The following is a 27,261-nucleotide window of genomic DNA, read 5'->3' as shown; positions in this document are numbered from 1 at the left end:
TTTCATTATCGATTATCTAATGGATTATCCCCACTTTAGTGACCTACTAGTAGTTCAAACTTGACATGTCCAATCAAATGGTACTTTCTGTGTGTCAGAATATTCTAGGTACTGGGATACAGGAATGGATCATACAAAGTTCCTTCTCTCATAAAATTCACATTCAAAGACAGGGAAACCCAAAATACACAAATTAAATAAAAAAGAAACAGTTACAAATAGTGACACGCGTTATGAAGTTAAGGGGGATAGAAGGTTATTGGGGGTTACTTGGGAGTTAGTGGGAGGAAGCGCCTCTGAGGAGGTGACAGGAGATTGAAGTCTATACGATGACATGTAAAAAGTCAGCCCTGGGGACTCTGGGGGCAAAGTATTCCAGGAAGACGGAACAACAAGCGCAGAGAACAGAAGGAAGAACAAGCATTACCGGGGAACAGAAAAGAGGTTAGGTGGCTGAAGAAGAGTGACCTAGGGGAGAGTGGTATGACAAGACAGCAAAGAGGGAGGCAGGGGCACGATCATGTGAAAGCTTACAGTCCAAGATTAAGAACTTGGACCTTATTCTAAGCTCAAAAGGAAACTGCCAGTGTGGTTTAGTCCTGGGAGGAATGATATATGAATTACATGTGGAAAGGCCCACTCTGTTATGTGGGACATGTATTGTGTAGGACAGCAAGAAAGAACAGAAGCCAGAGAGTAGATTACTGCAGTCACAAAGGTGAAAGAACCAGGGCCGGTACTAGTGTGGGTTGGCAGGAGTGGAGATGGAGAGAGATGAGTTGATTTGAGGTACATTTTAGAGGAAGCAAAGCCAGGGCTCGTGGACAAACTGGGTTGCGGGGTGGACAGGCTGGTGACTGGGAGAAAGGATCAATATTGACTCTTACGTCAGTTACTCAGCTGCCTGGGTGGTGAAATCATTAAGATTGGGAATTCAAGTGAAAAATCAGGTCTGTGGTGGGATGGACCACAGGATAGGTGTTGAATGAATGATTGATTTTAATATTAAATATAGGGTCAACATAGTAGGACGAGAATGCTGGGTCATCTACTCATTCAGCAGTTGTCTTGATTTCTTTAAATATGAGCTAAACAGAAGATAATAATAATTTCAATATGGGGTTGTTATATCCAATATAGTCTTGGTAGGAAGAGACTGAAGAAGTATGATGGGGACATGAGCATTGCTATTCAAGTCTGATTTTCTGATTTAGCTGTTACTTATACAGGAGTCCTCTGCCTGTGAAAATTCATCAAGCTGGACAGTTATGATATGTGCACTTTTCAAAATGAGATTCTATATGTTCAGCTCCCAGCGCAGTACCTAGAATTCAACAAATCCACTATTACTTTCATTATTATGATACAATGAAAACCATCTCCTGCGCAACTGTGGTCCATAATGTAGATACAGGCCATTTGTGAATCCATCAACAAGAGGAAGGAACCTTACACTGAACTCTAGGGTCTGGCCTTATAGCTGATAAAGTTCTAATTCATGACACACAAATGCTTCTGCATAAAGGAAGTGATTCAGTGTTCTAACCCAAAGGTAGTCCTGGTTCACTACTTGCAATTCAATACCTCCCTAACTTTGGATGAAAGAGTATCACAGATGCCAATATAATTTAAAAGGGAACAGATCTCCACAAGTGCTAAGTCTTTAATAGTGATTAACCCTTTCTATTCCATTTCCTCCCAAGCTTGCTCATACCTGAATAGTCTTGATTCAAGCCAACTAGTTATTGGCCCCAAAGAAAGGATACTAAAACTCTGATTGGTTATTTCAAAGTTCCATAGGTTAATTCTCAGGTCATCAGCTGACATGTAGGTTTCATAGTCGCTGTTGACTGATATAGAGTTGATATGATATGTGTGTGCGTTGGCAAATACTCTTCGCGGGGTGGCCTCCACCATCAGGTCCATGGGTCTCAGGACAGGCACCTGGGATGCAAGAGAAAGAAATTGCTTCAGAACCAAAGCTCTTCATTAGGAAAGAGTGTGCGTGTTTATATCATTCATTATCACACACAAAATCACGACCACATCACATTGAAGGAGATCTAAGGTAGAGAAAGAGATGGATAAATTACATTCTGTTCCAATTCCCTTTGGTGCCTTTTAGTTTCATTCTTTTTAAAAAATGTCACCGTCCCTTAGCCCTGATGGGCAATTTCATCCTTTATAGACTCTAAGATTTTTTTCAAGTGGCCTCCTCTCAGGGGAACAGCTGCCAGAGATGTTGTTCCAGATTGTTTGTTTTTTAAAACATGAAATCTATTTTCAAAAGGAAGTTGTAGAAATTTTTAGAAATGTCTAGTTCAACTGAGATTAAAATTTAGTCTTCATGGCTTTGGGAGCCTAGGCCTCATCCTGGTTCTATCTTTAATCTTTTTAAAAGAATTTTGGGAAAGCATATAATCACCCGATTCTAGTAGCCCAAAATCAGTCATTAAAATATAGGGAACCCATTGTTTTATCTGGGAAGATCTTGGTTTAACCTGTATATCAACAAGGTAGTGTACACTGTTATGTCAAAACTGTCCTCATTTGGACAATAAATTATATGGTCATCTTACTGATATATGAAGGATACGTAGTATCTGTTGAATGAATGAGAGAGAATATGTGAACAATTGTTATCTTCTTCTGGGTCAAAGAATCAGACAGTTAAATAGTTTTGCACACAAGGGACTTTCCTGGTGGTCCAGTGATTAAGACTTCACCTTCTAATGCAGAGGGTACAGGTTCGATCCCTGGTTGGGGGGCTAAGATTTCACATGCCTTGTGACCCAAAAAAAACCAAAACATAAAACAGAGGCAAAAAAAAAAAAAACCAGAGGCAATATTGTAACAAATTAAAAAAAGATGTTAAAAATGGTCCACATCACAAAAATCTTAAAAAAAAAAAGTTGAATGAAGAATTCAGAAGAAACATAGAATCCTATACAAATGTGGCACTGGATATCCTGGAAATCAGAGAAGCTTGAGATGTGGATGTAGGAAGAACCAGGGATCCTCTAAAAACCCGGAGTGGGATGGAAGGGAAAGTCTTCACAAGCCCTCTACCTTGCTGTGGATGATGGTTCTATAGCAGAGGCCCAGGGAAGGCAAAAACTAAGAGAGCTGGTTCTGACCACAGATTCACCCCTCACTGACAGGCTGTGTGAGCTTGAGCAATTATCTTGCCCCTTTTGGGCTCTGGTTATACTATCTGAAATATCCACTGTGCCCTACTTATCATGAAGGGTGGTTGGGATCTGTTGAGATGATTTGCCCTTCAGTTCAACCTTCTATTCACCCTTTCAACAACATTTTCTTGAGCTCTGTATAAGGTCCTAGTGTAGGGGGGCAGGGGGGACATTCAACTGGGGAGCCAAACCAGACACCTGCCTTCATCTGGCTGGCCCAGATGGTGGAGGCAGGTACGAAATCATCTCATAATAAAATGTAGTAAGCACCCAAAAGGAGAGGAAATAGCACAAAGAAGGATTTAACCTGGTCATGGAGGTCTGGAGAGGTTTTGCTGAGGAAGTATGAACTGGATGACTTAAAGGATGAGAAGGGATTTACTAGGTCAGGAGGGTCAGGAGGAATGCTCCAGTCAGCGGAAAGAGCATGTGCAAAGGTCCTATGGTGAGGGTAATGCAAGAATGAAATATCAGTGGGTCAGTGTAGTTGAGACAGAGAGTGATGAGAACCACGGTGGGAAATGAAGTGACAGGGTAGGCAAGAGGCAGGCCCCCAAAGAGATTTTTGCCACCACCCTAAGATAAATGAAAGTGAAAAGTGAAAGTGTTAGTCAGTTGTGCCTAACTCTTTGTGAACCCATGGACTGTAGCCCACCAGCCCAAGAGATATGGGAAGAAATCAAAAGATTCTTCAATGATTTTGATATGATAAGGATCAAAGTTTCAGAGAGATCATTCCTGATGTAGTGGGGAGAACAAATTATAGAGGATGAATGAAGTAGAACTTTGAAAAGGAAGGTGATATACTGATACTATTCTGAGTTAAGGCTTTGTAATGGGTAAGAAAAGTGCCTTAGAAACTCTCCCACACATATTTAATGGGCACTGACTGCGTCAATCATCCTTCAAGCCCCACTTCAGGAAATTCTTTTGACAACTCTATGAAACAGATAGTAGTAGAACAAAGTACTATGATAAAGAGAAAACTCGGGCTCAGAGAAGCGAAGTCAGTGGCCCAGAATTGCCCAGCTGTAGGAAACATAGTCTGAATATGATTGCAGAGTCTATCTGACTGCAAAGCTAGTGCTTTTCCCACTGTATCACACCACACTCAGATATTATACATGATAGGAAGTGATAAATGCTCTGTAAGGGACATGAGTACAGGGCCCATAGAATTTATGGAGTTGATAGAATTATGGGTAGTAATAAAGGTAGTGGTGGTTGTAGAATTCTGCGGTCAAGCTGCTTCTAGAAATCTTAATTTGGGGTTGGAGATGTTCATGGCATTTGAATAGGGTGTCTATTCCATGCGCTTTCATAGATACAGGCCCTGCTTTGAGGTTTGTCACAAAGGAATTCCCTACCTGGAGCTTTTGAGCTCTGTACTCCCCTACTTCCGCTCACCTCCCCAAGGTAGTGGCACTGAAAGCAGGTTCCCCAGGGCTAGGGAAGCAATGGAATCTGTGAGGACTTCCTGGGGCTTTGCCTAAACTCTTCCCTGGGCCTCCTTCATTACCCTCACTGTCTGCACAGGCTTCCTGTGGCTGTGGCAATGCGGGGAGGGAACATGACAGCTAGGATCAAGAGGCATTACCAAGTGGGGGCTGCCAGCTCAGAGCTTCAGCTGCATGTGACAGGCCTGCCTGCTAATTCAGGCTGACATACTCCATGATGTAGCACTTAATGGGGAGGCTCTGGGTAGGTATCTGGGGAGGGAGCGCTAATGCTCTGCGCAGATAAGCCAGGCGACAAACATCACTCGTGATGTTCCAACACCCTCCCCACGCCCAGGTCAAGGCTGTTCACTGTCCAGGGACACCGCGTCAAAGGAGGAAGAAGGAGGTAAGGTGGTTCAAGCTTACCAACTGGACAGGATGACCAGTTAGGAAACCTCGTTGGGACTGTGTTTCCTACCTGCTCTGGATACATGCTCTTTCTGGGGCCAGGCGGGGAGAAGAGTGGGATACGGTTCCCTGAGTTCAGCCCATGGGCAATCATTTGGGTCTTCCCTGTAAGATCAGGGAGGGCTTCCTGTACTAGCAGTCACTGAGTTAGAGCACCCCTGCCCTTCAACTCTATCAGTAGCCGACCTCACGAGGAAGAGTCCTTGTTTGCCATTTTTCGGGGGAGGTGAAATATCCTGTCTGATGTCACACAGAGAGGAAGGAGCGGAGCTGAACTGGGACAATGTAGTTCCAGAGTGAGCCCAGAGAACTGCTGCTGCAAAAGAAATGCTTAGGACGAAATACGAAAATGCCACTTTTGCAAGTCAAAAATGATCACATGTCAGTAACTTGATGCGGTTCAGGCTAACACTCTGGAAGGACTCTGTGCCATCTGGATGTGACACTGACTCATGAAACACTGAGTTGTGGAAGGACCCTGGAGTCTCTTTCGAGGCTGTCACATGATACGTGTGTGTCGGCGGGGGGCGCACAGTGGGAGGCCGTGGTGTCTAGGCCTTAGGACCTTCACCATTCTTGGTAATATGTTTGGATTCTCACATCTTGCTTAAGTAACTATGGATAAGGAAAGTTTGAGACCAACCACCACAGACAGTTCCTGAATTCTGCAGATGAGGAAGTCAGGAACCCCAGAGGTGACGTGCCATGTCCATGGTCGCCCGGGGCGGGGGTGGTTGCCAGCACAACCCGACTTTCTGCCACTCATCCGATCGCTTCCTCTGTCCCGATACCAGGTGCCTGAGCTGTTCTCCACAGGACCCGACAAACTGCAGGATCAAGCCAGGATCTTCAACTGGTGGTTCACACCCTCTTTTTTGCACTATCTCGGCAGTGGCTGTGGGGCGAGACCCCCTGAGACAAGGCTGGTGCTCCAGTAGGCTTGCGAATGAGAACGGGGCCAGCCTTGGCCCTTGGAGGACTGTGCTGCTGGAATCCTTGCCCCTCCCTAGGCACCCCATACTCCTCCCCAACCCTGATTCAGTTTCAGCTCATAGCCCTGAGCATGATTGCAAAGCATAAGCAACGCAGCCTGGTTGTCAAGACAACCGGTACTGTGTTAGAGTATCCACCAAATAAAGTTTCATAGACCAAGAGAGCAGCCTCAGAGTCTATCCTTCCACGAGGCTTATAGACATCTATGTCAGCTGGATATTAGTGGGATGTGGGGAACCCCAGGGTGCCCTGGGGCTCCTTCCGCACATGATTCAGGGCTCTGTTCAATGATCACCCCTTGAGAGAGGTCTTCTGTGCCCCTACCCCTACCCCACAGCACATGGCACATCCTCCACTCACCATCCTCTGACCCAGCTTACTGCTTATAAAGTTAAGCAACTCTTAAGCAGTTCATCAGCGAATCCTCATCAGTAGCCTATGATTTAGCTCAGTGAATATGGTCTTTGCTGCACAGATGAGGAAATGACCAGAGAGGTTAAGTAATTTGTATCAAGTCACACAGCTCATGCTCAGGCCTGGCACTCCTTGACTCTGGAATCTAAGTCCTTGGCCTCTCTGTCCTCTGGGCCTGAAGGGGCACGCTCGGGTGTGTGGGAGAGACAGGTGAGTACACGGGCGTTTCAGTGTAGGGCGTCTGGCTGTAATGGACGTCAGCAGGCACTGCCCAGGGCAGTGTCAGCTAAATTGGCTTGTATCTGCTTGGGGAGCGCAAGGGAGACCTCAGAAAGGAGAGGACTGCTGAGCGAGCGGGAGGTGATAGGTTTGTGGGAATCCACCAGGTGAAAGTGGGGGATGAGGAGGAGAGGGAGCGGTGCTTCAGTTGGGGAGACCAGTATGTGCAGAGCTCAGATGGGAGGGAGGAAAGTACAAGGTGAAGAGTGTGATTCCGTGGGTTTCTGGGCATGGAGGGGGTGGGCAGTGATTTTGTCTTCACTCAAAATGCAAAATAAAATCTTCCTCCACATCAGACATGAAGAAAAACCTGAGCTTGGTGAGCGGATGGAGAACTGATGAGAGTGGAGCGGGGATTGGAGGCCTCCCTTGGGGGCGGGATATTTGAGCTGAGAGCCGAATGTAGGGAGATCAGCAGCCACGTGGCACTCTGGAGAAGAGCATTCCAGGCAGAGGAAACAGCAAGTGCAAAGGCCCTGAGGCTGGAAAGTGCTCAAAGGATAGAAGGAACAGGGAAGGGCCTCTGTGGTTGGAGAGGAGTGAGTAGGGAAGATAGTGGCAGGAGATGGAAGATCAGAAGTCAGGGCTGGGTCACAGGTGTGATTGTGGGGATAGGAAGATCACTGGCTGCCCAGTACTGACCCCTTCCTGTTAAGAAAGCCCTTCCTCGTTGCTCTCTCTCCCTTCTTTCTCCCCACCTTCCGTTTCTCTATACCCATCTTTCAGTCTTCCTCCTTCACACCTTTCTCATTATCTTTCCTGCCTCCGGTCTTGGGAAACACAAGACCATCTTTCACCTCCCAGAATCCATTTACTAACGAAACGAATGTCACTGTCATTTGGTTTATTTGGTGACCTTGGTGGTGATGCATCACAGTCTTCTGTGGCACCTAAGTGGGTGTCAGCAGGTCACAGAGGCCCCTTTGGAGACACATGGAGAAAGGGGGACACAGTCCTGGAAGCCCCCGAGGGCCCCCACTTTACATGACATCTGTGAAAATGCACAGCCAGGGAGGGGCTGGAGGTGAGGGCTCCTCACAGAGAAAAAACCACAGCTGTGCTCACCATGGCAACCTCCAGAGCCTCCATAAGTTGACAGATTCAAGGCAAGAGCCTGAGAGAGAAGAGATGGCTGGAGAGGAGCTCAAGAACAGAGGAAAAGTTGCAGCTATGGAGAAGGGAGAGAGAGGAGGCCACTGGCACAAGGAGGTGCACGGATTCCAGCTGTTTGGTAACTTTGGGTTGAACCTGACTGAGTTCAGCAGACAAATGTGAATACCCTTGGATACTAAGTACAATCAACATAATTGACATGACTGGGCCTTTTGAAAAAATTGCTACCAACTTACATCCATGTTTGCTTGTATTTCTTTGTCAATATTCAACAGATGCTTCCCACCCTCCCCAGTAACTGAGATTACTCTATACTGAGAATGATAGCATATATTCAGGCGAGGGGGTTAGGGGGGTTCTGTGTCATCAATTAGGAAGTTCACATAGCAATGTCATGACCACATGCTGGCCCCAGATAAAACCTTCCCCAAACATTTATTAACCATTTACTATATGTTGGACAGTCAACACAGAGTATTCTTATGAAGCTTAGTGGGGGCAGAGAATACGCAACCCCCTACCCACACCTTCTTGTTCATAATCAGCTCTTTCGGGAAGCTAAAACCATGTTTGTTTGATCTAGACGAGCAAGAGATGGGAGCTGTCCACCTTTTCCTTGGTGCAGGGAACTCTGACCCTGGTGCTCTTTGACCACAGGTTTAAGGACTCGTGAGGTCTGGGCTGACTACACCATTCCATCTAGAAGCACTAAATGGTAAAGCTGGAGGAAAGGGTAGAAAGCTCCAGATTTCAGCCTCACTTCATGTTCGCCATCATGCCTTTCCTGGACTTCCTTTAAGAAATATCTTCTGTGATTCTCCAAAGACAATTACTGTAAGTTTGGGATAAAGCCAACAGTTAAAAAGCACTCAGACTTCATAGTCAAGGAAGAGGGAGTGAGTCATCTTGAAGATGGGAGAGCCATTGGGTCCTGCTATAAATATCCCTGTTTCAAAGCGACCCAGCTAAGCAGTGCAGGGGAGCTGTCTTCAAACGGGAGAATGTGATGACTTCCTAAGAACTTTGTGAAATAGTTTTAAAGGAAACCATGACTTAGTGGTGAAGAATCCGCCTACCAATGCAGGAGACCTGGGTTCAATCCCTGGGCCAGGAAGATCCCCCGGAGAAGGAAATGGCAACCCACTCCAGTGTTCTTGCCTGGAAATCCCCATGGACAGGAACCTGGTGGGCTACAGGCCATGGGGTCACAAAGAATCAGGTACAACTTAGCAACTGAATGACAACAAACAATATACTTTCCTTCCTAAAATCAAATTATGTCAGGATATACCCACCGTCAAGGTTCTCATTCTCATCTTTGGAAAAGAAAGATAAACCTTCCCTATCCTGAATCTTACTGGGGTGTGTTATCCATGGTATAAAACACTTCAGGGAAGGACAGATGACATCTTTAATCAAAGCCCCATAAATGACCCCATCACCCAGCTCATTATCACATGAATTTCTAACAAGATTTCTAAAAAAATAATTCTAATAAAATTAAAATCTTAAAAATTATAACTTGAAATTCTAATAAAATCAGAATTGTGTTTTATGCTGTTTTGGTCAATTGTGTCCCATTAATAATTTTAGAGATAATTAAATCCAGAAGAGAATTTTAAAGCTTTATAGTTATACATTCGTGGGGAGGGGAAAACCTATTATTGTTACAGAAATGATCAAAAAGAGTTTTCAACATTTATTTGGAGGAAGTTGCAGTGAAAACACAAAATTAAAGAAGAAAAAGGAACAATGTAAAGTTATGACTTTTAAAGAACTTTATTCCTTATTCTTTTAATGGATATTGATGGGTATCCAGTTACAATGGTGTTTAAATTTCACACATTAAAAAGGTGATATAACAGTTTTATTTTAAACTGCCTATGTTCAAAATACTTCTGAAGCCACATCCTCTGTTACGTATTTAATGTTATGATGGAAGCGCTTAGCTGCCTACTGAAAGATGCTCAGGAAGGTATGTGGTTATTCAAAATTCTTCTAGGTGGTACACAAGCACAAAATTTGAAGTTATGTGGTGTTAGAGAGTTTTCAGAGTCAGGTAGACCTGGCCTTGAATCCTGGTTGGGCTATTTACCAGCCACGTGGCCCTGGGCTTCTTACTTCACCTTTTTCCATGTCAAGACTCTCTTCCATAATGTTACAGATAGCATTCCTCTATAGCTTTGCCAAGAAAACTTAGCCCAGGGCCTGATACATACACCAAAGAGACATTTCTGGAGAGCTTACTTTTTGCCAAACTGTGCTAAACACTTTATGCTCACTATGTTATTGAATCCTTACTGTGATCTTCAGAGGTGAGTACTAATATTCTTCCCACTTTACAGGTATGGATCTTGAAGCAAAGGAAGTGGTGAAACTTGCTCAAGGTCATACAAATACCAGGAGATGGCATTACCCTTGCTGGCAGTCTGGCTACAGCCCCTGTGATCATTATTACTAGAATCCTTCCCATGAACTTCCAGTTGTAGAAAAAAAAATAGTCCATCCTGAGAGATTGCCTAGGGAAGATTTTCTGACTTCTATTGGCTTCAGAGTGTAGACATCCCTTTTATCCACCCAGGGAATTCAGTCATGATTACAGAACTCAGCATTGCTCAGGAGAAGTGGCCAGTGGGATAACTGGTCACTGGGTAGCAATTAACTTTGTTGGTGGAAAAAAAAAGCGGAAGGCTTTTCTGGTTAGGAGTTTTCCTAATAGCTTCTGTCCACATTGTCATGAAAACCTTGAACAATATGGTTGTTCATCCAATTATCAAATCAACCTGGGGGGCAGAGTCTGGCATTCTGTGTACCCATTATCAAAGGGTAATTTGGTGTAACAAACCAAATCGAGTACGTACAAAGACTGTCAAATAAAATAAACCACTCACAAATTAAATTACTTCCCATTTTCAGTGGGAAGAATGCCAGTCATTTTTCATCTTAAAAAATATGCATCTTAATTCCATTTTTTAAAGAACATGAAAAGAAGCATTTAAAGGCCTCTTGTGCAGTCTGTATGGAGCAAGGTCCACCCTCCCTAGGAACATCTCTCTGGGTCCTGCGACACTTTCTCTCAGAGAATTAATGGAGCATTAAGCCTCACCCTGGTTAAAAAAAATAATAAAAAAAACTTGCTTCCTCCATGGATCAGTGGTGGATGGAGTTCAGAAAGCAGGAGTGAGAGGTTGGCTCTGGTTTATAACGACATATTAGAGCTGTTGTTTCCAGAATGAAACTGCCACTCAACACCACCCCGCCAAACCCCCATGGAATCCTATCCAAATAATATAATTTTTAGATTTCCCAGATCACACCCTTCAACAGCCTCAATATGTCCCTGAGTTCTTCTTTTACTGGCTTTGTCATATGGATTGAAATAAGCCTGAGAGGAAAAACCCCTTTGGAGCAAATCAGGCTTTGTGCTTCAGGGTCTTAAATATCTGAGAACTATATTCTTTCATTTGACAAACATTTATTAATAAGTGCCAATCACTGCTTTGTGTGGTACGTGTATCGGGTGAACAAAAGCAGGTTGGTTGTGGCACTCAAAGTCTAATAGGGAAGAAAGAAGTTACTGTCTCAAGGTAGACACATTGTTACAAACTGCCTAGGATGCTATAGAAAGATGTGTATTGCTTCAAGAGAGGCAAAAATATTCTTTCATTAAAAGAAATAGGGGCTCTAATTTAGATTGGGGAATCAGGTAAATTGTTTTTTGAAGTGACAGCTCACCCCCCAAAAACGGAGCCATAAGCATTCTCTATATAAATGGTTCTTCACTGGAGGCCAAATTGCCATCTGACATTGTCTGGAGATAGTTTTGATTGTCAGAATGGGGTGTATGCTATTGGGTAGAGGCCAGGGATGATGCTAAAAGCCCTGCAATGTACAGGTCAGCCTTTAGCAGCAAAGAATTACCCGGATCAAAAGGTTAACAGTTCTGAGACTGAGAAATCAGTTTATAAGAAAATATTTCTGGAAAGACTCTAAATCAAGGGTGGATAAAAGAAACTCAATATTAACTTCCACAATCAGCAGAAAAAAGTTTCAGTTCATAAATATGTTCTGGTTTAAAAAGTCCATATATATATATATATGCACACACACACACACACACACACATATGAAGGATCTATCTCTCAAAGGCTTATGCCTTATTGCCAACTACAAGAATAACACACAACCCATAAAACATGCCTGGGGAATTAATACATATTTTTTAAACTCAATGCATCAAAGATGATTTTTATAGCAGACTAACAATTTCATGCTCTCAGTGTCTTTGACTTCTTTTGGCCTCTCTACAAAAAAAGAGAGGGAAAATATCTTTCGCTCGGAAGATAAACTCAGTATCTAATTACCAGCCCATGCAGCAGCCTGTAATTCTGCCAGTTTTATCTTTTTTTTTCTCCCAGACACTTCCATTTTCTGCCAACATTGCTATTTCTCAAAGTGTGCTTCCCTGTACATTGCCTTTCCTGTTATTTCCCTTGATGTTTCACATTGTGCAATTCCACAGGAAAAAAGGAGACATCTTAAAATATCACAGTAGAGGAAAATTTCAGTTAACATTTATAGGTGGGGAAGGGGATGGGATGGGAAGAGGCAGTGGTTTAATTTTTAGTTAGTTTGGTTAGGATTAATCACAACAATTGTTTTTGTCTTGTTTTTTTTAACTGCTGTTGATGGAACTATTTCTGAACTCCTCCCATATACTTTCTCCTGTTAACAACTGGGATAAGTATCACTGAATCTTTGATAATCAAGGATAAACAAGACCTCAGGAGGGTCACACTATATTCTGTCATTTATTACCGTGGCTTCCACAGATCGAAGACGGTAAGTATAAATTTGATATAAACTTTAAGAATCTTAGAGCTGGAAGTTACCTGAGAAGTCATTACACGGAAAAGGTGTGTGTGTATACAAAGAGGAATCTCTAAGAGCTCTGAAACACAGCCTTTCATAAGTATAAACAAAGCTGTTAGACGATGCAACAAAGCTGTGTCAGTTCTGCCTCCCACCAACAGATGGCAGTAGTGGTTACCAGTGATATTCTGAATCAGAAACAAAGTGACTTTTCAGGATTGCATTGTCTGGTTCCCATCCCCGGGTGTACATTAGAATCAAATGAGACTTCTAATTAAAAACTGATGCCTGGGGCCCTCCACTGGGTGGTGGTGGTGGGGAGAGTGTTGTTAAGTCAGAATGCCTGGAGGGTGGAATCCAAGTACTAGCGTTTTGAAAGCCCCTGTGATCGATCACTCACCTCGAGCCAGAGGTCTTGGAGTGTGAAGTCAAGTGCGCCTTAATAAGCATCACTACAAACAAAGATAGTGGAGGTGATGGAATTCCAGTTGAGCTATTTCAAATCCTAAAAGATGATGCTGTGAAAATGCTGCACTCAATATGCCAGCAAATTTAGAAAACTCAGCCGTGGCCACAGGATTGGAAAATGTCAGTTTTCATTCTAATCCTAAAGAAGGGCAATGCCAAAGAATGTTCAAATTACCACACAATAGCACTCATTTCACATTCTAGCAAAATAATGCTCAAAATTCTTCAAGCTAGTCTTCAACAGTACATGAACTGAGAACTTCCAGATGTTCAAGCTAGATTTAGGAAAGGCAGAGGAACCAGAGATCAAATTGCCAACATCCGCTGAATCATAGAAAAAGCAAGAGAATTCCAGAAAAACATCTACTTCTGCTTCATTGACTACTCTAAAGCCTTTGACTGTGTGGACCACAACAACATGTGGAAAATTCATTAAAGAGATGGGAATACCAGACCACCTAACATGCCTCCTGAGAAACAAGAAGCAACAGTTTGAACTGGACACACAACAATGGACTGGTTCAAAATTGGGAAGGGAGTATGTCAAGGTTGTATATTGTCACTCTGCTTACTTAACTTATATGTAGAGTACATCATGGCAAATTCTGGGCTGGATGAAGTACAGGCTGGAATCAAGATTGCTGGGAGAAATATCAATAACCTCAGATATGCAGATGATACCACCCTTATGGCAGAAAGCAAAGATGAACTAAAGAGCCTCTTGAAGGTGAAAGAGGAGAGTGAAAAAGTTGGCTTAAAACTCAACATTTAAAAAACGATGATCATGGTCTCTGGTCCCATCAGTTGCTCAGTTGTGTCCAGCTCTTTACTACCTCACAGACAGCAGCATGCCAGGCTTCCCTGTCCATCACCAACTCCTGGAGCTTGCTCAAACTCATGTCCGTCAAGTCAGTGATGCCATCCGGCCATCTCATCCTCTGTCATCCCCTTCTCCTGCCTTCCGCTTTTCCCAGGATCAGGGTATTTTCCAATGAGTCAGTTCTTCACATCAGGTGGCCAGAGTATTAGAGCTTCCATCTCAGCATCAGTCCCTCCCATGAATATTCAGGATTTATTTCCTTTAGGATTGACTGGTTTGATCTCCTTGCAGTCCAAGGGACTCTCAAGAGTCTTCTGTAATACCACAGTTCAAAAGCATCAATTCTGGTCTCATCAGGTCAAGACAAACAGATGGAGAAACAAAGGAAACAGTGACAGACTATTTTCTTGGGCTCCAAAATCAGATGGTGACTGCAGACATGAAATTAAAAGACATTTGCTCCTTAGAAGAAAAGCTGTGACCAACCTAGCCAGCATAGTAAAAAGCAGAGACATTACTTTGCTAACAAAGGTCCATATAGTCAAAGCTATGGTTTTTTCCAATAGTCGTGTTTGGATGTGAGTTTTGGACCATTAAAGGAAGCTGAGTGCCGAAAATTGATGCTTCTGAACTCTGGTGTTAGAGAAGACTCTTGAGAGTCCCTTGGACTGCAAGGAGATCAAACCAGTCAATCCTAAAGGAAATCAATCCTGAATATTCATTGGAGGGACTGATGCTGAGGCTGAAGCTCCAATACTTTGGCCACCTGACGCAAAGAACTGACCCATTGGAAAAGACCCTGATGCTGGGAAAGATTGAAGGCGGGAGGTGAAGGGGACGACAGAGGATGAGACGGCTGGATGGTATCACTGACTCAATGGACATAAGTTTGAGCAAGCTCCAGGAGATGGTGAAGGACAGGGAACCCTGGCGTGCTGCAGTCCATGAGGTTGCAAAGAGTTGGACATGACTGAGCTACTAAACAACAAGAAGGGATCAATATGTAGAGCCAAAGCTAAGAGCCAGTGAATTGGAGGGGTAAATGGAAGAGTCCATACAAAGAACTCTTAACAATGCTTGGAGTATGAGATTATATGAGTTTAGAACTATTTTTATAGTTCCATATGAGGTTTTTAATATTAACTTAAAATATCCTGATTTTAATAAATGGTTAAAAATAGTTTAGGGAAGGGAAAATGGATAGAAAAGAGTTACTATTCATAATATATAGAAAATGTTCCCTCAATTGATAAAAAGATAACTCAGTAAAAAATTATGGGCAAAGGATATGGACAGAAAATTTAGAAAAAGCTAGAAGCAAATGACCAAGAAATATATAAAATATGTCCAACCTTATTAGTAGTCAAGAAGATGCAAGTTAAGATTTTTAAATCTTTAATCTTACAGAAAGATCAATCTTATTAATCGTTTAATCTTATAAAATGTTATTCTATGCCAGCTACTCTTCTAAATTTTTTCTAACCATTAATTCATTTAATATTCAAGATAATGTTATGAGGTAGGAATTCATATTATACCTCTTTCTGCAAGTAATGGTAACTAAGACACAAAGGAATAATGTGTCTTACCTTAAAGTCACACACTAGGGCTTGTTGGAGCTCAGATGGGTACTTGGGTATTCTGACCAAGAGCATCCTTATCCTTAGCCACTATCCTACACTCCCTTCTCAGTAGAGTCTCTACTGGGATGTGCAAAATGACTGATAACATCTGTCTGGAGATAGTAAGAGGAAATGGGCATTTGCTGGTGGGAGTATGAATGCAACAGGAAAAAGCAGCTATTAAAATACAATAATGCGCGTATCTTTCAACTTAGCAAAACCTGCTTTAATGGAAACTATCCTATAAAAACTGGACATTGGTTTATGATGACAAATGCTTGAGACCATTCACTGCAGCACTGTTAGTTGTAATTACATTGTAACAAAATCTGGAAACAGGTGACTGTCAGTGAATAGGGGACTGGTTTAATAAGTTATAGTATACCCACACTTTAGAATATTGACAGCTACTTCACAGAAGATGAATGACCAGGAGGGATGTTTATATTACTGAGCAGAGTGTGTAAGTATCATCTCGAATTTGTAAAAATAAACAAAATCATACCCATCTATTAAGGTTGATAATATATGTTTGTGCGGACATACAGAAAATGGTGTGGCTGGATACACGCCAAACTAGTAATGTGAGTTACCTTAACATGTGGGCCCATGGTACAGGATTGTTTGATTTGATGCTATAATCCTACATTAGTTTTGTAATATAAAAGGAAGAGAAGAGAGATCTTTGCCTCCAATGTCCAGCTAGGGAGGATTCTCAGGATTCTTCAGCCTGCACTGGGCTCCTCCTGAAAAAGTGTAAGCAGCTCCCAATGAGCATGGCTTTGAATTTAGATCCACTTTCCTTAACTGTCCACCTGTTAGTTCCTTGGGTTGACAGACAGCCAGTATACCTCTTCCTCTATGCAAAAGCTCTCCAGATACTTGAGCACAGTTCTCAGTCCACCCCACTGTCCATTCAATCACACCAAGACTTAGCCTCCAATCTTTATTACCCCACCAGTGGTCATGCCTGGGTCATCCCTACTGATGCTTTGCCATGTTTAACACAGTCTACCAGAGTTCAGAACACAGAGGGACCTACATTCTTCTAGACAAGACATGTGCTTTCTACCTCAACAACTTAACATTGATTTATCTCAGTAACAGGCCATATCGCAGTGTCAACTAAAATTCCTAGGTCTTTCAAATAAGCTAATGTCAAGCCAAATGTTCTCTACTATTTTGAACATGATTACCTCAATTCTATCCCTAGGATTTATCTCTTTTTCTTAAAAGGGAAGTACAGGGATATGAAAGAGTACCTATGTGAATGTGGGAGATGGTGGGAGGAGTCTAATGAATTGCGGATTCTGGAAAATGGGATTTTTCTGCACCGTGAAGATGATGGGTTAGAAGACGGGTGAACACACTAGGTATATGGAGAGGACAATGCCAGTGTCCTGAAGTCTGGTGGGAGGGTGGGAGGTGCCTTAAATCCTCCGTTTCAGAGAGGTGGGGCTGAATTTGAAAGGTAATGATTCTGGCAAATAAAATTGTTACAGGAAATGGGTGGAGAGAACTCAGAAGGAGGTTTGCTAGCTCCAAGGAGACAGAGTAGGAATGGGCCAAGAACAGAGGAGATGGGACAAGGATGAGAAAAGAGTATCTGAGAAAAGCAGCTGCACACAGGACTATAAAGGAAAAAGGATGGCGAGCCTCCAGAGATGGGAATGAGGAAAGAGAGAAGAAAGCACGGAGGGGGTTGCGAGGAGTTCTATTCTAGTCTGGACTGTTTGGATGCCAAGAAACAGAAACCTCAAATTTACTTAAAAAAAAAAACAAAAACCTAAAACACAAAAAAGGAGTATTGTGGGAGAGAAAAATCTTGCAGTTGATCAGGACTGAAAACGGAGTGTGTGAAACGGAACAGGGGCTTAGCCTGCTGTTAGGGGTCTGGGGAACTTGACCTTGTCTTTTTGTCTCTGTGTCTCTCTCTCGTAGGGGTGTCCTGGTTTCTTAAACTGCTTCTCTCTGTGTCAGCCCTGCCTCTCTCTCTTTGCCAATAAAAGCTAACTCTGTCTGTTTGCCAGTCTGAACATGGCCTTCAGTGAATCACTCTAGCCCTGACTCCACCACACTTTCACTCTAGCCCTGACTTACGCCACACTGTAAACATACAGTGCTACCATAGTGCACTACCATGCGTAAAATAGCTAGCTAGTGGGTAGCTGCTGGAAGCACTGAAGCTCAGTTCCCCGCTCTGTGATGACCTAGAGGGGTCTGATGATGGAGGGAATGTAAGTACGCATATGGCTGATTCACCTCATTGCAAAGCAGAAGCTAACATAACATTGTAAAGAAACTATATTCCGATTAAAAAAGAGGAAATAAGTGTTGCCAATGACTCCTGAAAAAAAGAGAGCAGGGAACCAACAGGGCAGAAAATGCAGTAGGAAGAATGAAACATATAGTCAGAACCTTCCAAGAGGTTTCACCCCTGCCTTTGAACATCCTGCATTCAGAATCACCTCCATACCTTTTTCCTGCAATGCTCTGCTCCCCTTATTCACCCCACTTCCACCTACTCCCCCTTACCTAAGTCTTCCTCGATCCAGATGGCTCCAGAACTCTCCTCACTCCCCCTGCTATGTATGCACACAATCCAGTGGAGAATAATTCTGATATTTTTAAGAGTTCAAAATTCTAGCTTCCTTCTTCCAATTGGCACAGTTTTAACAGGCTTCTTGGAATCATTTCCTAACTTGAGTTCCTAGTGCTAATAATCCAGACTGACTTCTAGCAATCTCTTGTTCAAAGAGAATAAAACACAACTGGTCACTATTCCCTGGATAGAACTTTTATTTTGCTTGGAAAGCTGCTACGATTACCTTTCAATCTGCTTCAAGCAATAAATACACTGCTTCAACTCTCTCTCATAATTTCCCCCCATGTGTCTGTCAATCTTACACAGCAATCACATGATTAGCTTTTTAGATTAGATCATTAAACTGTATTAGAATAAGAGTATATCCTGAACTGAATAAGATTTGGTAATTACTTCTTCTGGAACAATGTACTATCTAGGATGACGTATGCCTGGTCTAGTTTTAACTGACGCTTTTCTGTTATTATTCACTAAGACCCAGGGATCTTTTTCACACATTCACTTTGTCTTTCCATATCCTGTACACGAATGCTTGAATTTTCTCTCCACGTGCGCTAGCACGGTGCTTTGTCCTTTTAGAACTCTACATCCTTTCTGCTCCCCTCAAGTTTTCAAGGGTGTCCTCCATTTCCGTACTCATTCTTGACCTCTCCTTTGCCCCCTGGTTTTGTGAAATGTGAGCCGATAGAATGACGGGGTGGAGGAGGAAGGGTGACGGGGTGGAGCTTACAGCATGTGAGGCTGACTCATAGGATTATAAGCTCCATTAATTTTTTTTCCCTTCCTGAAGGAGAAATATGAATTATTTTCTCAAATAGGCAAAGCAGAGGACCTCTTTAAAAGCCATAAAGCTCTGAGGCTCGCAGTGAAAAGGAAGGGGAAGCTAATCATACAGAGGGAAAAGAGGACAAATATGCATTTCATTGAAAAGTCACTGTGATTGAACATCAAATTACTCTCCCTGACTTCCACCTATCTCACATTCTGCTAAGAACTCATTTTGCCCTTCATCTAGAAATAATTGTATCCTGAATGGTACCATATATGCATTAATAGGTAGATGCAAACATATATGCTTAGCATAAGTCAGAAGAAAGAGAGACAGAAACACATTTAAATAATCTTGACTATGCAACTGCATTCCGTTCGATGGCACCCGAGAGGGTATGAGATGTGGGCAGTAGGTCTGCACAGATTGTCTTTGTGGAGCTCATCTTCCAGCGCCTTGATGTGTGGAATGAGTTATTAAAGTCTAAAGAAGTCTATTTTCATAAATGGCCTTCTGCATTTTAGTTATAGCTTTAGCCTGTACTTCCCTGGTGGCTCAGATGGTAAAGAATCTGTCTGCAATGCGGGAGATCCGGGTTTGATCCCTGGGTCAGGAAGATTCCCCTAGAGAAGGGAATGGCTACCCACTCTAGTGTTCCTGCCTGGGAAATTCCATGGACAGAGGGGCCTGGTAGGCTATAGTCCATGGGATCACTAAGAGTTGGACATGACTGAGTGACTAACACTTTCACTTTTCACTTTAGATTGTGCATTATTCTTTATATTATGCATATATATGCATACATATTAGTTTTTACAGAGTTTATAAAAACTATATATACTATACCATATGGGTAATTTAAGGGATTTTTAAAAGATATTTTTATGGGATGACTTTGGAATCTAGCCTGTGCAAAACTGTCCCCTTTACTGATTGATCCTTTTTCAAATCTCTACTATTTCCTGTGTACCATTATCTCCAGTAAACTTCACAAAAAATTCCTCATCATCTGCTCAATATTTTACAAACAGTTAAAGAACTGAGGCTCAGTGAAGTTAAATGACATAGCAAGTCACAAGGTCACTCAGGATCAGCAGAGGCAGGATTGAAACACAATCTGAATTCATAGCCCATACTTTTTCTACCCCATCAGGGAATCTAAAAATATTGATAGTTTTCAGACTCTTCCTTGGATTATCCTGGGGATCTTTTATTTCCCTTTGTCAACGTCTAACCTTATAGTAAGATATTTTGATGCTTGAAAGAATTAATGTGACTATTTTGAAGCAATATATGTTGAGCACTTACTAGATGCAAGGCACTACTGGTAGCCTACACCTATGGAATCATCTATGCCTGTGGAATCATCTTTTTCCAAAAGCATATCACAAACTAAGAAGACAGACAAAGGGTCAAATAATGCAAGAAACTCAAATAATTTGTAGGCAGGGATCAATTACAGGGTCTCGTGAGTAACGAGGACTTTGGTGTGCATCCTAGGTGATAAGGGAAAATATCTTAGGCTCTTAACAGTAACGAATGATCTAATCTACAATTGAAAAGTATACTAAGTGCAATGTGATTTTCAGACTGCGAACTGTGAGGGGGAAGAGAGTGAGTGAAGGTAGGAGAAAAAACTGAAACGCTTTTTTACATGGTGTGCTGAATACAGGTAAGAAACAATCTAGCCAAACTTGGGAGGGAAATGACAGAGAGAATAAAACAATTACAGAGATGTCAGCTGCCGTCTACGGGGTCACACAGAGTCGGACACGACTGAAGTGACTTAGCAGCAGCAGCAGCTGCTTTGAAGGACAATAAAACAGAAAAATCTGATAAACATAGTTATCAACATGGTTTATAAGCATGAGGAAATGACACAAAACAAAGTGAAAAAGCGCTGAGGTAAAAATCAGTCGTAAAAGCAGATGATACATACAGAAAAGAAAGAGAATCCAATGTATATATTATTGAAGAGATCAAAAGTAGTGAGTAGGAAAGAATACTTGAAACATGTTTTAAAAAAATGCCTGAGACAAAAACTTAAATCCAAGACAGAAAAGATTGAAAGGGTACAGTATACCAACAGAAAATGATAGAAAGCTAATATCAAGCATATTCTGATGAAGTTATCTCACTTCAGGTATAAAGAAGATGTATGGGTTATGCAGAGCTTTAAAAACGAGTCATATTTACAAGAGGTAAAAATAAGGCTGGTTTCAGACTTCTCGCCGCAGTAAACTCCACGTCACAAACAGAACCAAAGAGTGTCCACAAAGTTATAAAGAGTTTATATCCTTTTGGGTTGTGATTTAGCACAGAAGCACCATTCTTAAGCAGGCAGAAACTCAGGGAGCGCTATTTATGAGTTTCACTAGAACGTAAGCTTCACAGTGGCAAGGCCTCCTTCTTCCCTGTTGTTTCCCACTTTACTGACAGCACCCAATGCAAAGGTCATGATACACAGCAGACACACAGCAGACACTTCCTGATACACAGCAGTCAAACGTTTGTTGACTGATTTAAAAAGCTTTTTTAAATAAAGAAAATTGGATACTTTCTCATTCAGAGATTCCTAAACTGCTTTTTATCAGAACCACCTGAGAGCTATTAAAGAGAAAAAGAAAATACAGATTTCCCAGATCTACACTTTGAGATTTGAACTCAGTTGGGTTTGAATATCTTGATTTTTAAACAGTTCCCAAATACTTGCAGACCAGGGCTTGTCAAACCTCAGTTCTTCTTTAGCATCCTCTTCAAATTTTTTTTTTACGTTACCTATTTACCCAGACTATAAATAATAAAAGTAAATAACTTAATATTTTCTTTAAATGAATCTGCTTTTTAGCAAACTCTATTAATTTTGATAGGGAACTTCACATCACAGCAACACACAAAAAACTAGTTTTCCAAGAACTGCCAAAAAAGCCCAAAAGAATGTTATAAAAATAAATACAAGAGAAAAAAGATGTTCTTAAATTCTAGCCAGATATGGTCACCTCGAAAGACCTAGAGCTCAAGGCCAACTATTGGTTTTAAAAAATTTAGATTTATAAGTATTACTAGGGACTTCCCTGGTGGTCCAATGGTTGAGACTTTTTGTCTTCCAATGCAGGGGGTGCGGGTTTGATCCTGCTCTGGGAGCTAAGATCCCACATGCCTCATTGCCAAAAAACCAAAACATGAAACAGAAGCCATATTGTAATGAATTTAATAAAGACTATAAAAATGTTCCATATTAAAAAAATCTTTAAAAAAGTAAGTGTTACTAGACAGGTTAAAACAATATTAACTCAAAGTAAGACTTTGGGCTTCATGTAATCAGAGCAATTTTAAAAAGAAATGAAAAGAGAAAAACTTCAGTTATGTGATTTAATATTACTTAAAGCTGGGTCTTGTACCAAGAGTAAATAGCCCAGACTTTAGGGAACACTGTAATCTTTGAAGGGGACCATCATAGTACCTGGGACATGTTAGGTGATTAATATATGCTGACTTCAAGTACTTATAGGCAACCTACTTTGTGTAAAGCACAATTCTGAGTCTTGGGAATAGGATACCAAACATCTGGGCTTCCCCGATGGCTCAAACAGTAAAGAATCCACCTGCAATGCTGGAGACCCAGTTCCTAGGTTGGTAAGATCCCCTGGAGAAGGGAAAGGCTATCCACTCCAGTATTCTTGCCTGGAGAATTCCATGGACAGAGAAGCATGCAGTCCATGGGGTCACAAAGAGTAGGACATGAATAATACTTTCACTACTTTGTGTAAAACACAGTTCTGGGTCTTGGGAATAGGATAACAGATAAGATAGTCTCTGTTCTTGGATTGTTCAATGCTATTTCACATGCCTTTTCACACAGTTATTTGCATAAACAAATAGAGTAGTACCCCCCTTATCCATGGTTTTGCTTTCCGTGGTTTCCATGACTTACAGTCAACTGCAATCCAAAAATATTAAATGGAAAATTCCAGAAATAAACAATTTATAAGTTTTAAATTGCCCATTGTTCTGAGTAGCATGATGAAATCTAGCGGACATGGATCACCCCCTTGTCCACACCCTGCTTGTGAATCACTTAGCAGTCCTCCTGGTTATCACATTGACTGTCAGGGTATTGCAGTGCTTATATTCAAGCAAGCCTTACTTTTCTTAGTAATAGCCCCAACACACAAGAGTAGTAATGCCAGCAGTTCAGATATCCTCTTACTGTGCCTAATTTATAAGTTAAACTTTACTGTAGGTATGTATGCACTTGATGAAAGTGAAAAAGGAGAGTGAAAAAGTAAAGCTCAACATTCAGAAAATGAAGATCATGGCATCTGGTCCCATCACTTCATGGGAAATAGATGGGGAAACAGTGGAAACAGTGTCAGACTTTATTTTTTTGGGCTCCAAAATCACTGCAGATAGTGACTACAGCCATGAAATTAAAAGATGCTTACTCCTTGGAAGGAAAGTTATGAGCAACCTAGATAGCATATTCAAAAGCAGAGACATTACTTTGCCTACTAAGGTCTGTCTAGTCAAGGCTATGGTTTTTCCTGTGGTCACATATGGATGTGAGAGTTGGACTGTGAAGAAGGCTGAGCACCGAAGAATTGATGCTTTTGAACTGTGGTGTTGGAGAAGACTCTTGAGAGTCCCTTGGACTGCAAGGAGATCCAACCAGTCCATTCTGAAGATCAGCCCTGGGATTTCTTTGGAAGGACTGATGCTGAAGATGAAGCTCCAGTACTTTGGCCACCTCATGCGAAGAGTTGACTCATTGGACAAGACTCTGATGCTGGGAGGGATCGGGGGCAGGAGGAGAAGGAGACGACAGAGGATGAGATGGCTGGATGGCATCACTGACTCGATGGACGTGAGTCTGAGTGAACTCCGGGAGATCGTGATGGACAGGGAGGCCTGGCGTGCTGCGATTCACGGGGTCGCAAAGAGTCGGACACGACTGAGCGACTGAGCTGAACTAACTATGCATAGTAAAAGACACAGTATAGGAAAACACAAGGTATATTTAGGGCTCTGTACTCTCTGTAGATTCAGCCATCCACCAGGAGTTCTTGGAATGTATCCCCTGCAAATAAGGGGAACCCACTGTAGACAGCTGGGACCCTTGATTGGTCACTGACTCCATCTCTCTTACCTATGTATGGCTGCAGCTTCCAAACCTAAAAAAGTGTGGGACTGTGTCTCTTACGCTGGCTTCCTATAACCATAACAGCATGTGATGCTTCTAGAGTGCTTGCCATATGCTGCCGCATCAAGCACATGGCCTGATCCACCTTCTCTAATCCTCACAGCCACCATACGAGGCAGGGATGGTAAGCGATGGTTAACTCCATTTCTCAGATGGGAAAATGGAGGCACAGCTCTGACCAGAAGCCCCATCCATCCCAGAGAGCAGGAAACTACCTCTCTGATGAGCTGAGATCCTTACTGTGGCCTTTCCTTTATAGCATGACCTGCTACTGCTATTTAAATCCCATTTCCTTATCCTGGGGTGATCAGAAAAGGAGCACGTGACTCTGATAGTAGTCTCGTTAACTTCTGGTTATTAAAGGGGAAAATGAAGAGAACTGAGGCAGGTGCAGATGGGCACTGCTGGACTGAGAATTAAGTTAAATGATAAGCAAAACAAAGAGAGAGAATAAAGACAAGATCTCACTGGAGGTCAAGAGAAAAATAATGAGCTCTTTTCCAAACACAAAAGAAGAATGTAAGTGGTAAAGAAGGAAGCCAGGCTGCTGGAGCTTGGCAGGGGGTAATTTATTGATTGACAAGTAAGAATGTGCCAGAAAGAAAGACATAAAGGAGGAAAATTATTTGCTGCAGTTTTCACAATGGGAGACGTCCAAAGAGGCAAGAGATGTAAATTTCCCAGGGGAAGAAGATTACGGAGTATGATTCTTGTCTTCAAGTCCTCAAAAGGCAAAGCATTGATTTTTGTTTGTTTGTTTGTTTTGAAGCACTGGGTTTGACGCTGAACAAGGATCAAATGATACCAGTGGCCCTTGATACTGACAGATATCTGAAGCTGTTTGGAGTACAGGAAACTTAGGACTGAATATTTCTAAATCTAATAAAGATAGAGTCAGAGAAGACCTGGATTTGCTCAGGGAATGGGCTCAATGGATTTCTGTAGACTCTCCCAGAAAGAGGAGAAGAGCCTAAAATCGAACGCAAGGGAACAGCTTCTCAACCAGGACACCGCTGGAGTGGGGGATGCCTTGAAAGACGCAGAAAGTAAGCAGATTCCATCCAAACATTACAGATGAAAGTTACATCATCTCTCTTGACAGTGGAAAACACTGGTAGACTCTGAGAGGATAAAGGACAGCTAGGGAAAATAGAATATACTATGGTTCAGCATGTAAACAAATAAAGGTGGAGGACAAAGCTCCCTTCCTGTGTAAGCAGTGTATGCAGCTGTTCGGTTTGTGGAGTTCATTTAACTTGTTAATTTCCACGTCTTTGTAGGAGTCTGACTCAAGATTTTCCCCAACTGTTCATTTCCTCTATGAGAACTCTTTCATTTAAAACGACATTTTACTCCAGATATATTTCTAGGCATGCAATTTCTTTTGTCTTGAATTATAGAAAGTGAGACAAACCCAGCTCTTGAGCAATAACACCAAATATAGGGAGGCATTTTCATTTTTTAAGGTTGCAGATTTAGGCAAGCTAAGTTTACAGACTATTTGGAATTTCAATCTCTCAACATACACGACACTTGCAAATGCTTCTCCTCATACATTTTTTTTTTCCTTCCCCAGAAAGGACTGATGCCAATAAAGCTCATCTGCCTGAGTTATGGCTTTTTCCCTTTTGATAATCAGAAAAAATTATGCAAAGGCACAGTGCTATTATCAAACAGAAATAGAGAGCAATCTAATTCTACCTGATAATTTTGCCTGGCACATTGTTTTTTCCAGAATTTATCTCACCACAGATGCTGGCAGAACGCTTTCTATAAAAGAACAGACCAATTAAGGGAGAAATTTCTGGAAAGTCAATTTTGGTGTTCAATGTTGTATTTGAATGTGCAAATGTTAAACAGGTTGGTAATGAGCTTGTGCTGGAAGAGGAAAATATAATTTTTCTTTTTTCTTTTTCAAGTGATCAAGACAAAGGAGAAAATATCAAGAGAATTTTTTTCGGGTTGTTTTTATTTAAGGAAAAGTGATGTACTTGGAATGTTTCTCTTTATTGCTTAACAGAAAATAAAGACAGAAGGTCTAACATCTGATAATGGATCCTTTGACCTTAGGCAGAAAATTCTTCATTTTTGATTGACTGATGGTTGGAGGCTGAGGCAGAGAATCTAAAGGCAGATTCACAACCAGAGTCCTGCGTCAACTCTTAACAACTTTTCCATCAGCTCATGATGCCACTATCCCTGAGGCCACACGCCTGAGACATGGCGGCAGCTTCTTCGCTTACAAAGAGTTACTACTAAGGCATGTAACACTCTTTAGCCTGCTGACAACCTGAAAGCTCACTGATCCTTAGAAAATAAGTATGGCAGGGTGGGAACACACTTAACTTCAATTTATCCAGAGAGATTCAAATTGATGATTTATTTTCCATTATCTCCTAATCTTTGCTTACAGAGTTTCATTAAGAATCTTTAGTGGGAATTTCCTTTTGGCCAGGGATGTGTCATTCACTAAAGAGTTTTAAACATTAGGGTTGCTATGTCTTAGTCAAACTGACTCTGGCTGTAGGATCAAGCTAGAAGTCTCTTCCCTCTCACCTATCTCAGAACTTCTGTCCATAAGCAGCAGCTGGGGTCTACCAGTTGTCTCTCTGTTCTGAGACTTCCTGATCCCAATCTTGGAGCTAGTTACCTATTATGGAATGGTCGGTATGAAAAGCTGGATACTATGGTAGTATTTTTTTTGTTTCTGATAACATGTCTTATGATGCAAGTACTTGAATGATGATAAAATTGATATTTTGTGAGCCTAACTACAAAGCCCAAAGTCACAAAAACACAGAGGTGGGATTTGAATCTAGAGCTGTTCTTCTGAAGTCTGTTAATCCCTACATAAGACTCTCCCAGAATGGTTCCCACTGTGGGTTTCCCTCTCCTACCAGAGGATAAACAGAAATAAGTTGGCCTTACATTTCTCCCAGCAATGAGGACATTTTGCTCACACCTTCTGAGCAAACAGGTAATGATTTTGTTTTATTTTAAAGTACCCA

At 41.9% G+C, this 27,261-nt stretch overlaps 1 protein-coding gene across 5 annotated transcripts in view; it reads right to left on the bottom strand.

Annotated features, from left to right (window-relative positions):
* Positions 1 to 27,261, bottom strand: part of PPP2R2B (protein phosphatase 2 regulatory subunit Bbeta) — a 478,426-nt gene that overhangs the window by 73,504 nt on the left and 377,661 nt on the right. For 4 of the 5 annotated variants that reach the window (XM_018050189.1, XM_005683107.3, XM_005683109.3 and 1 more), the window contains one exon: positions 1,767 to 1,944. In XM_018050189.1, the coding sequence (XP_017905678.1) occupies positions 1,767 to 1,944 (178 nt within the window). Of the gene's footprint in view, positions 1 to 1,766; positions 1,945 to 18,214; positions 18,291 to 27,261 lie in introns of those variants that run through there. The other variant, XM_013965670.2, reaches the window with a different exon arrangement.

The sequence above is a fragment of the Capra hircus genome, chromosome 7 (assembly GCF_001704415.2).
Source record: "Capra hircus breed San Clemente chromosome 7, ASM170441v1, whole genome shotgun sequence".
NCBI lineage: Eukaryota > Metazoa > Chordata > Mammalia > Artiodactyla > Bovidae > Capra > Capra hircus.
Note: the sequence above shows the minus strand (reverse complement) of the source record. Positions and strands in the feature narration are given on the sequence as shown.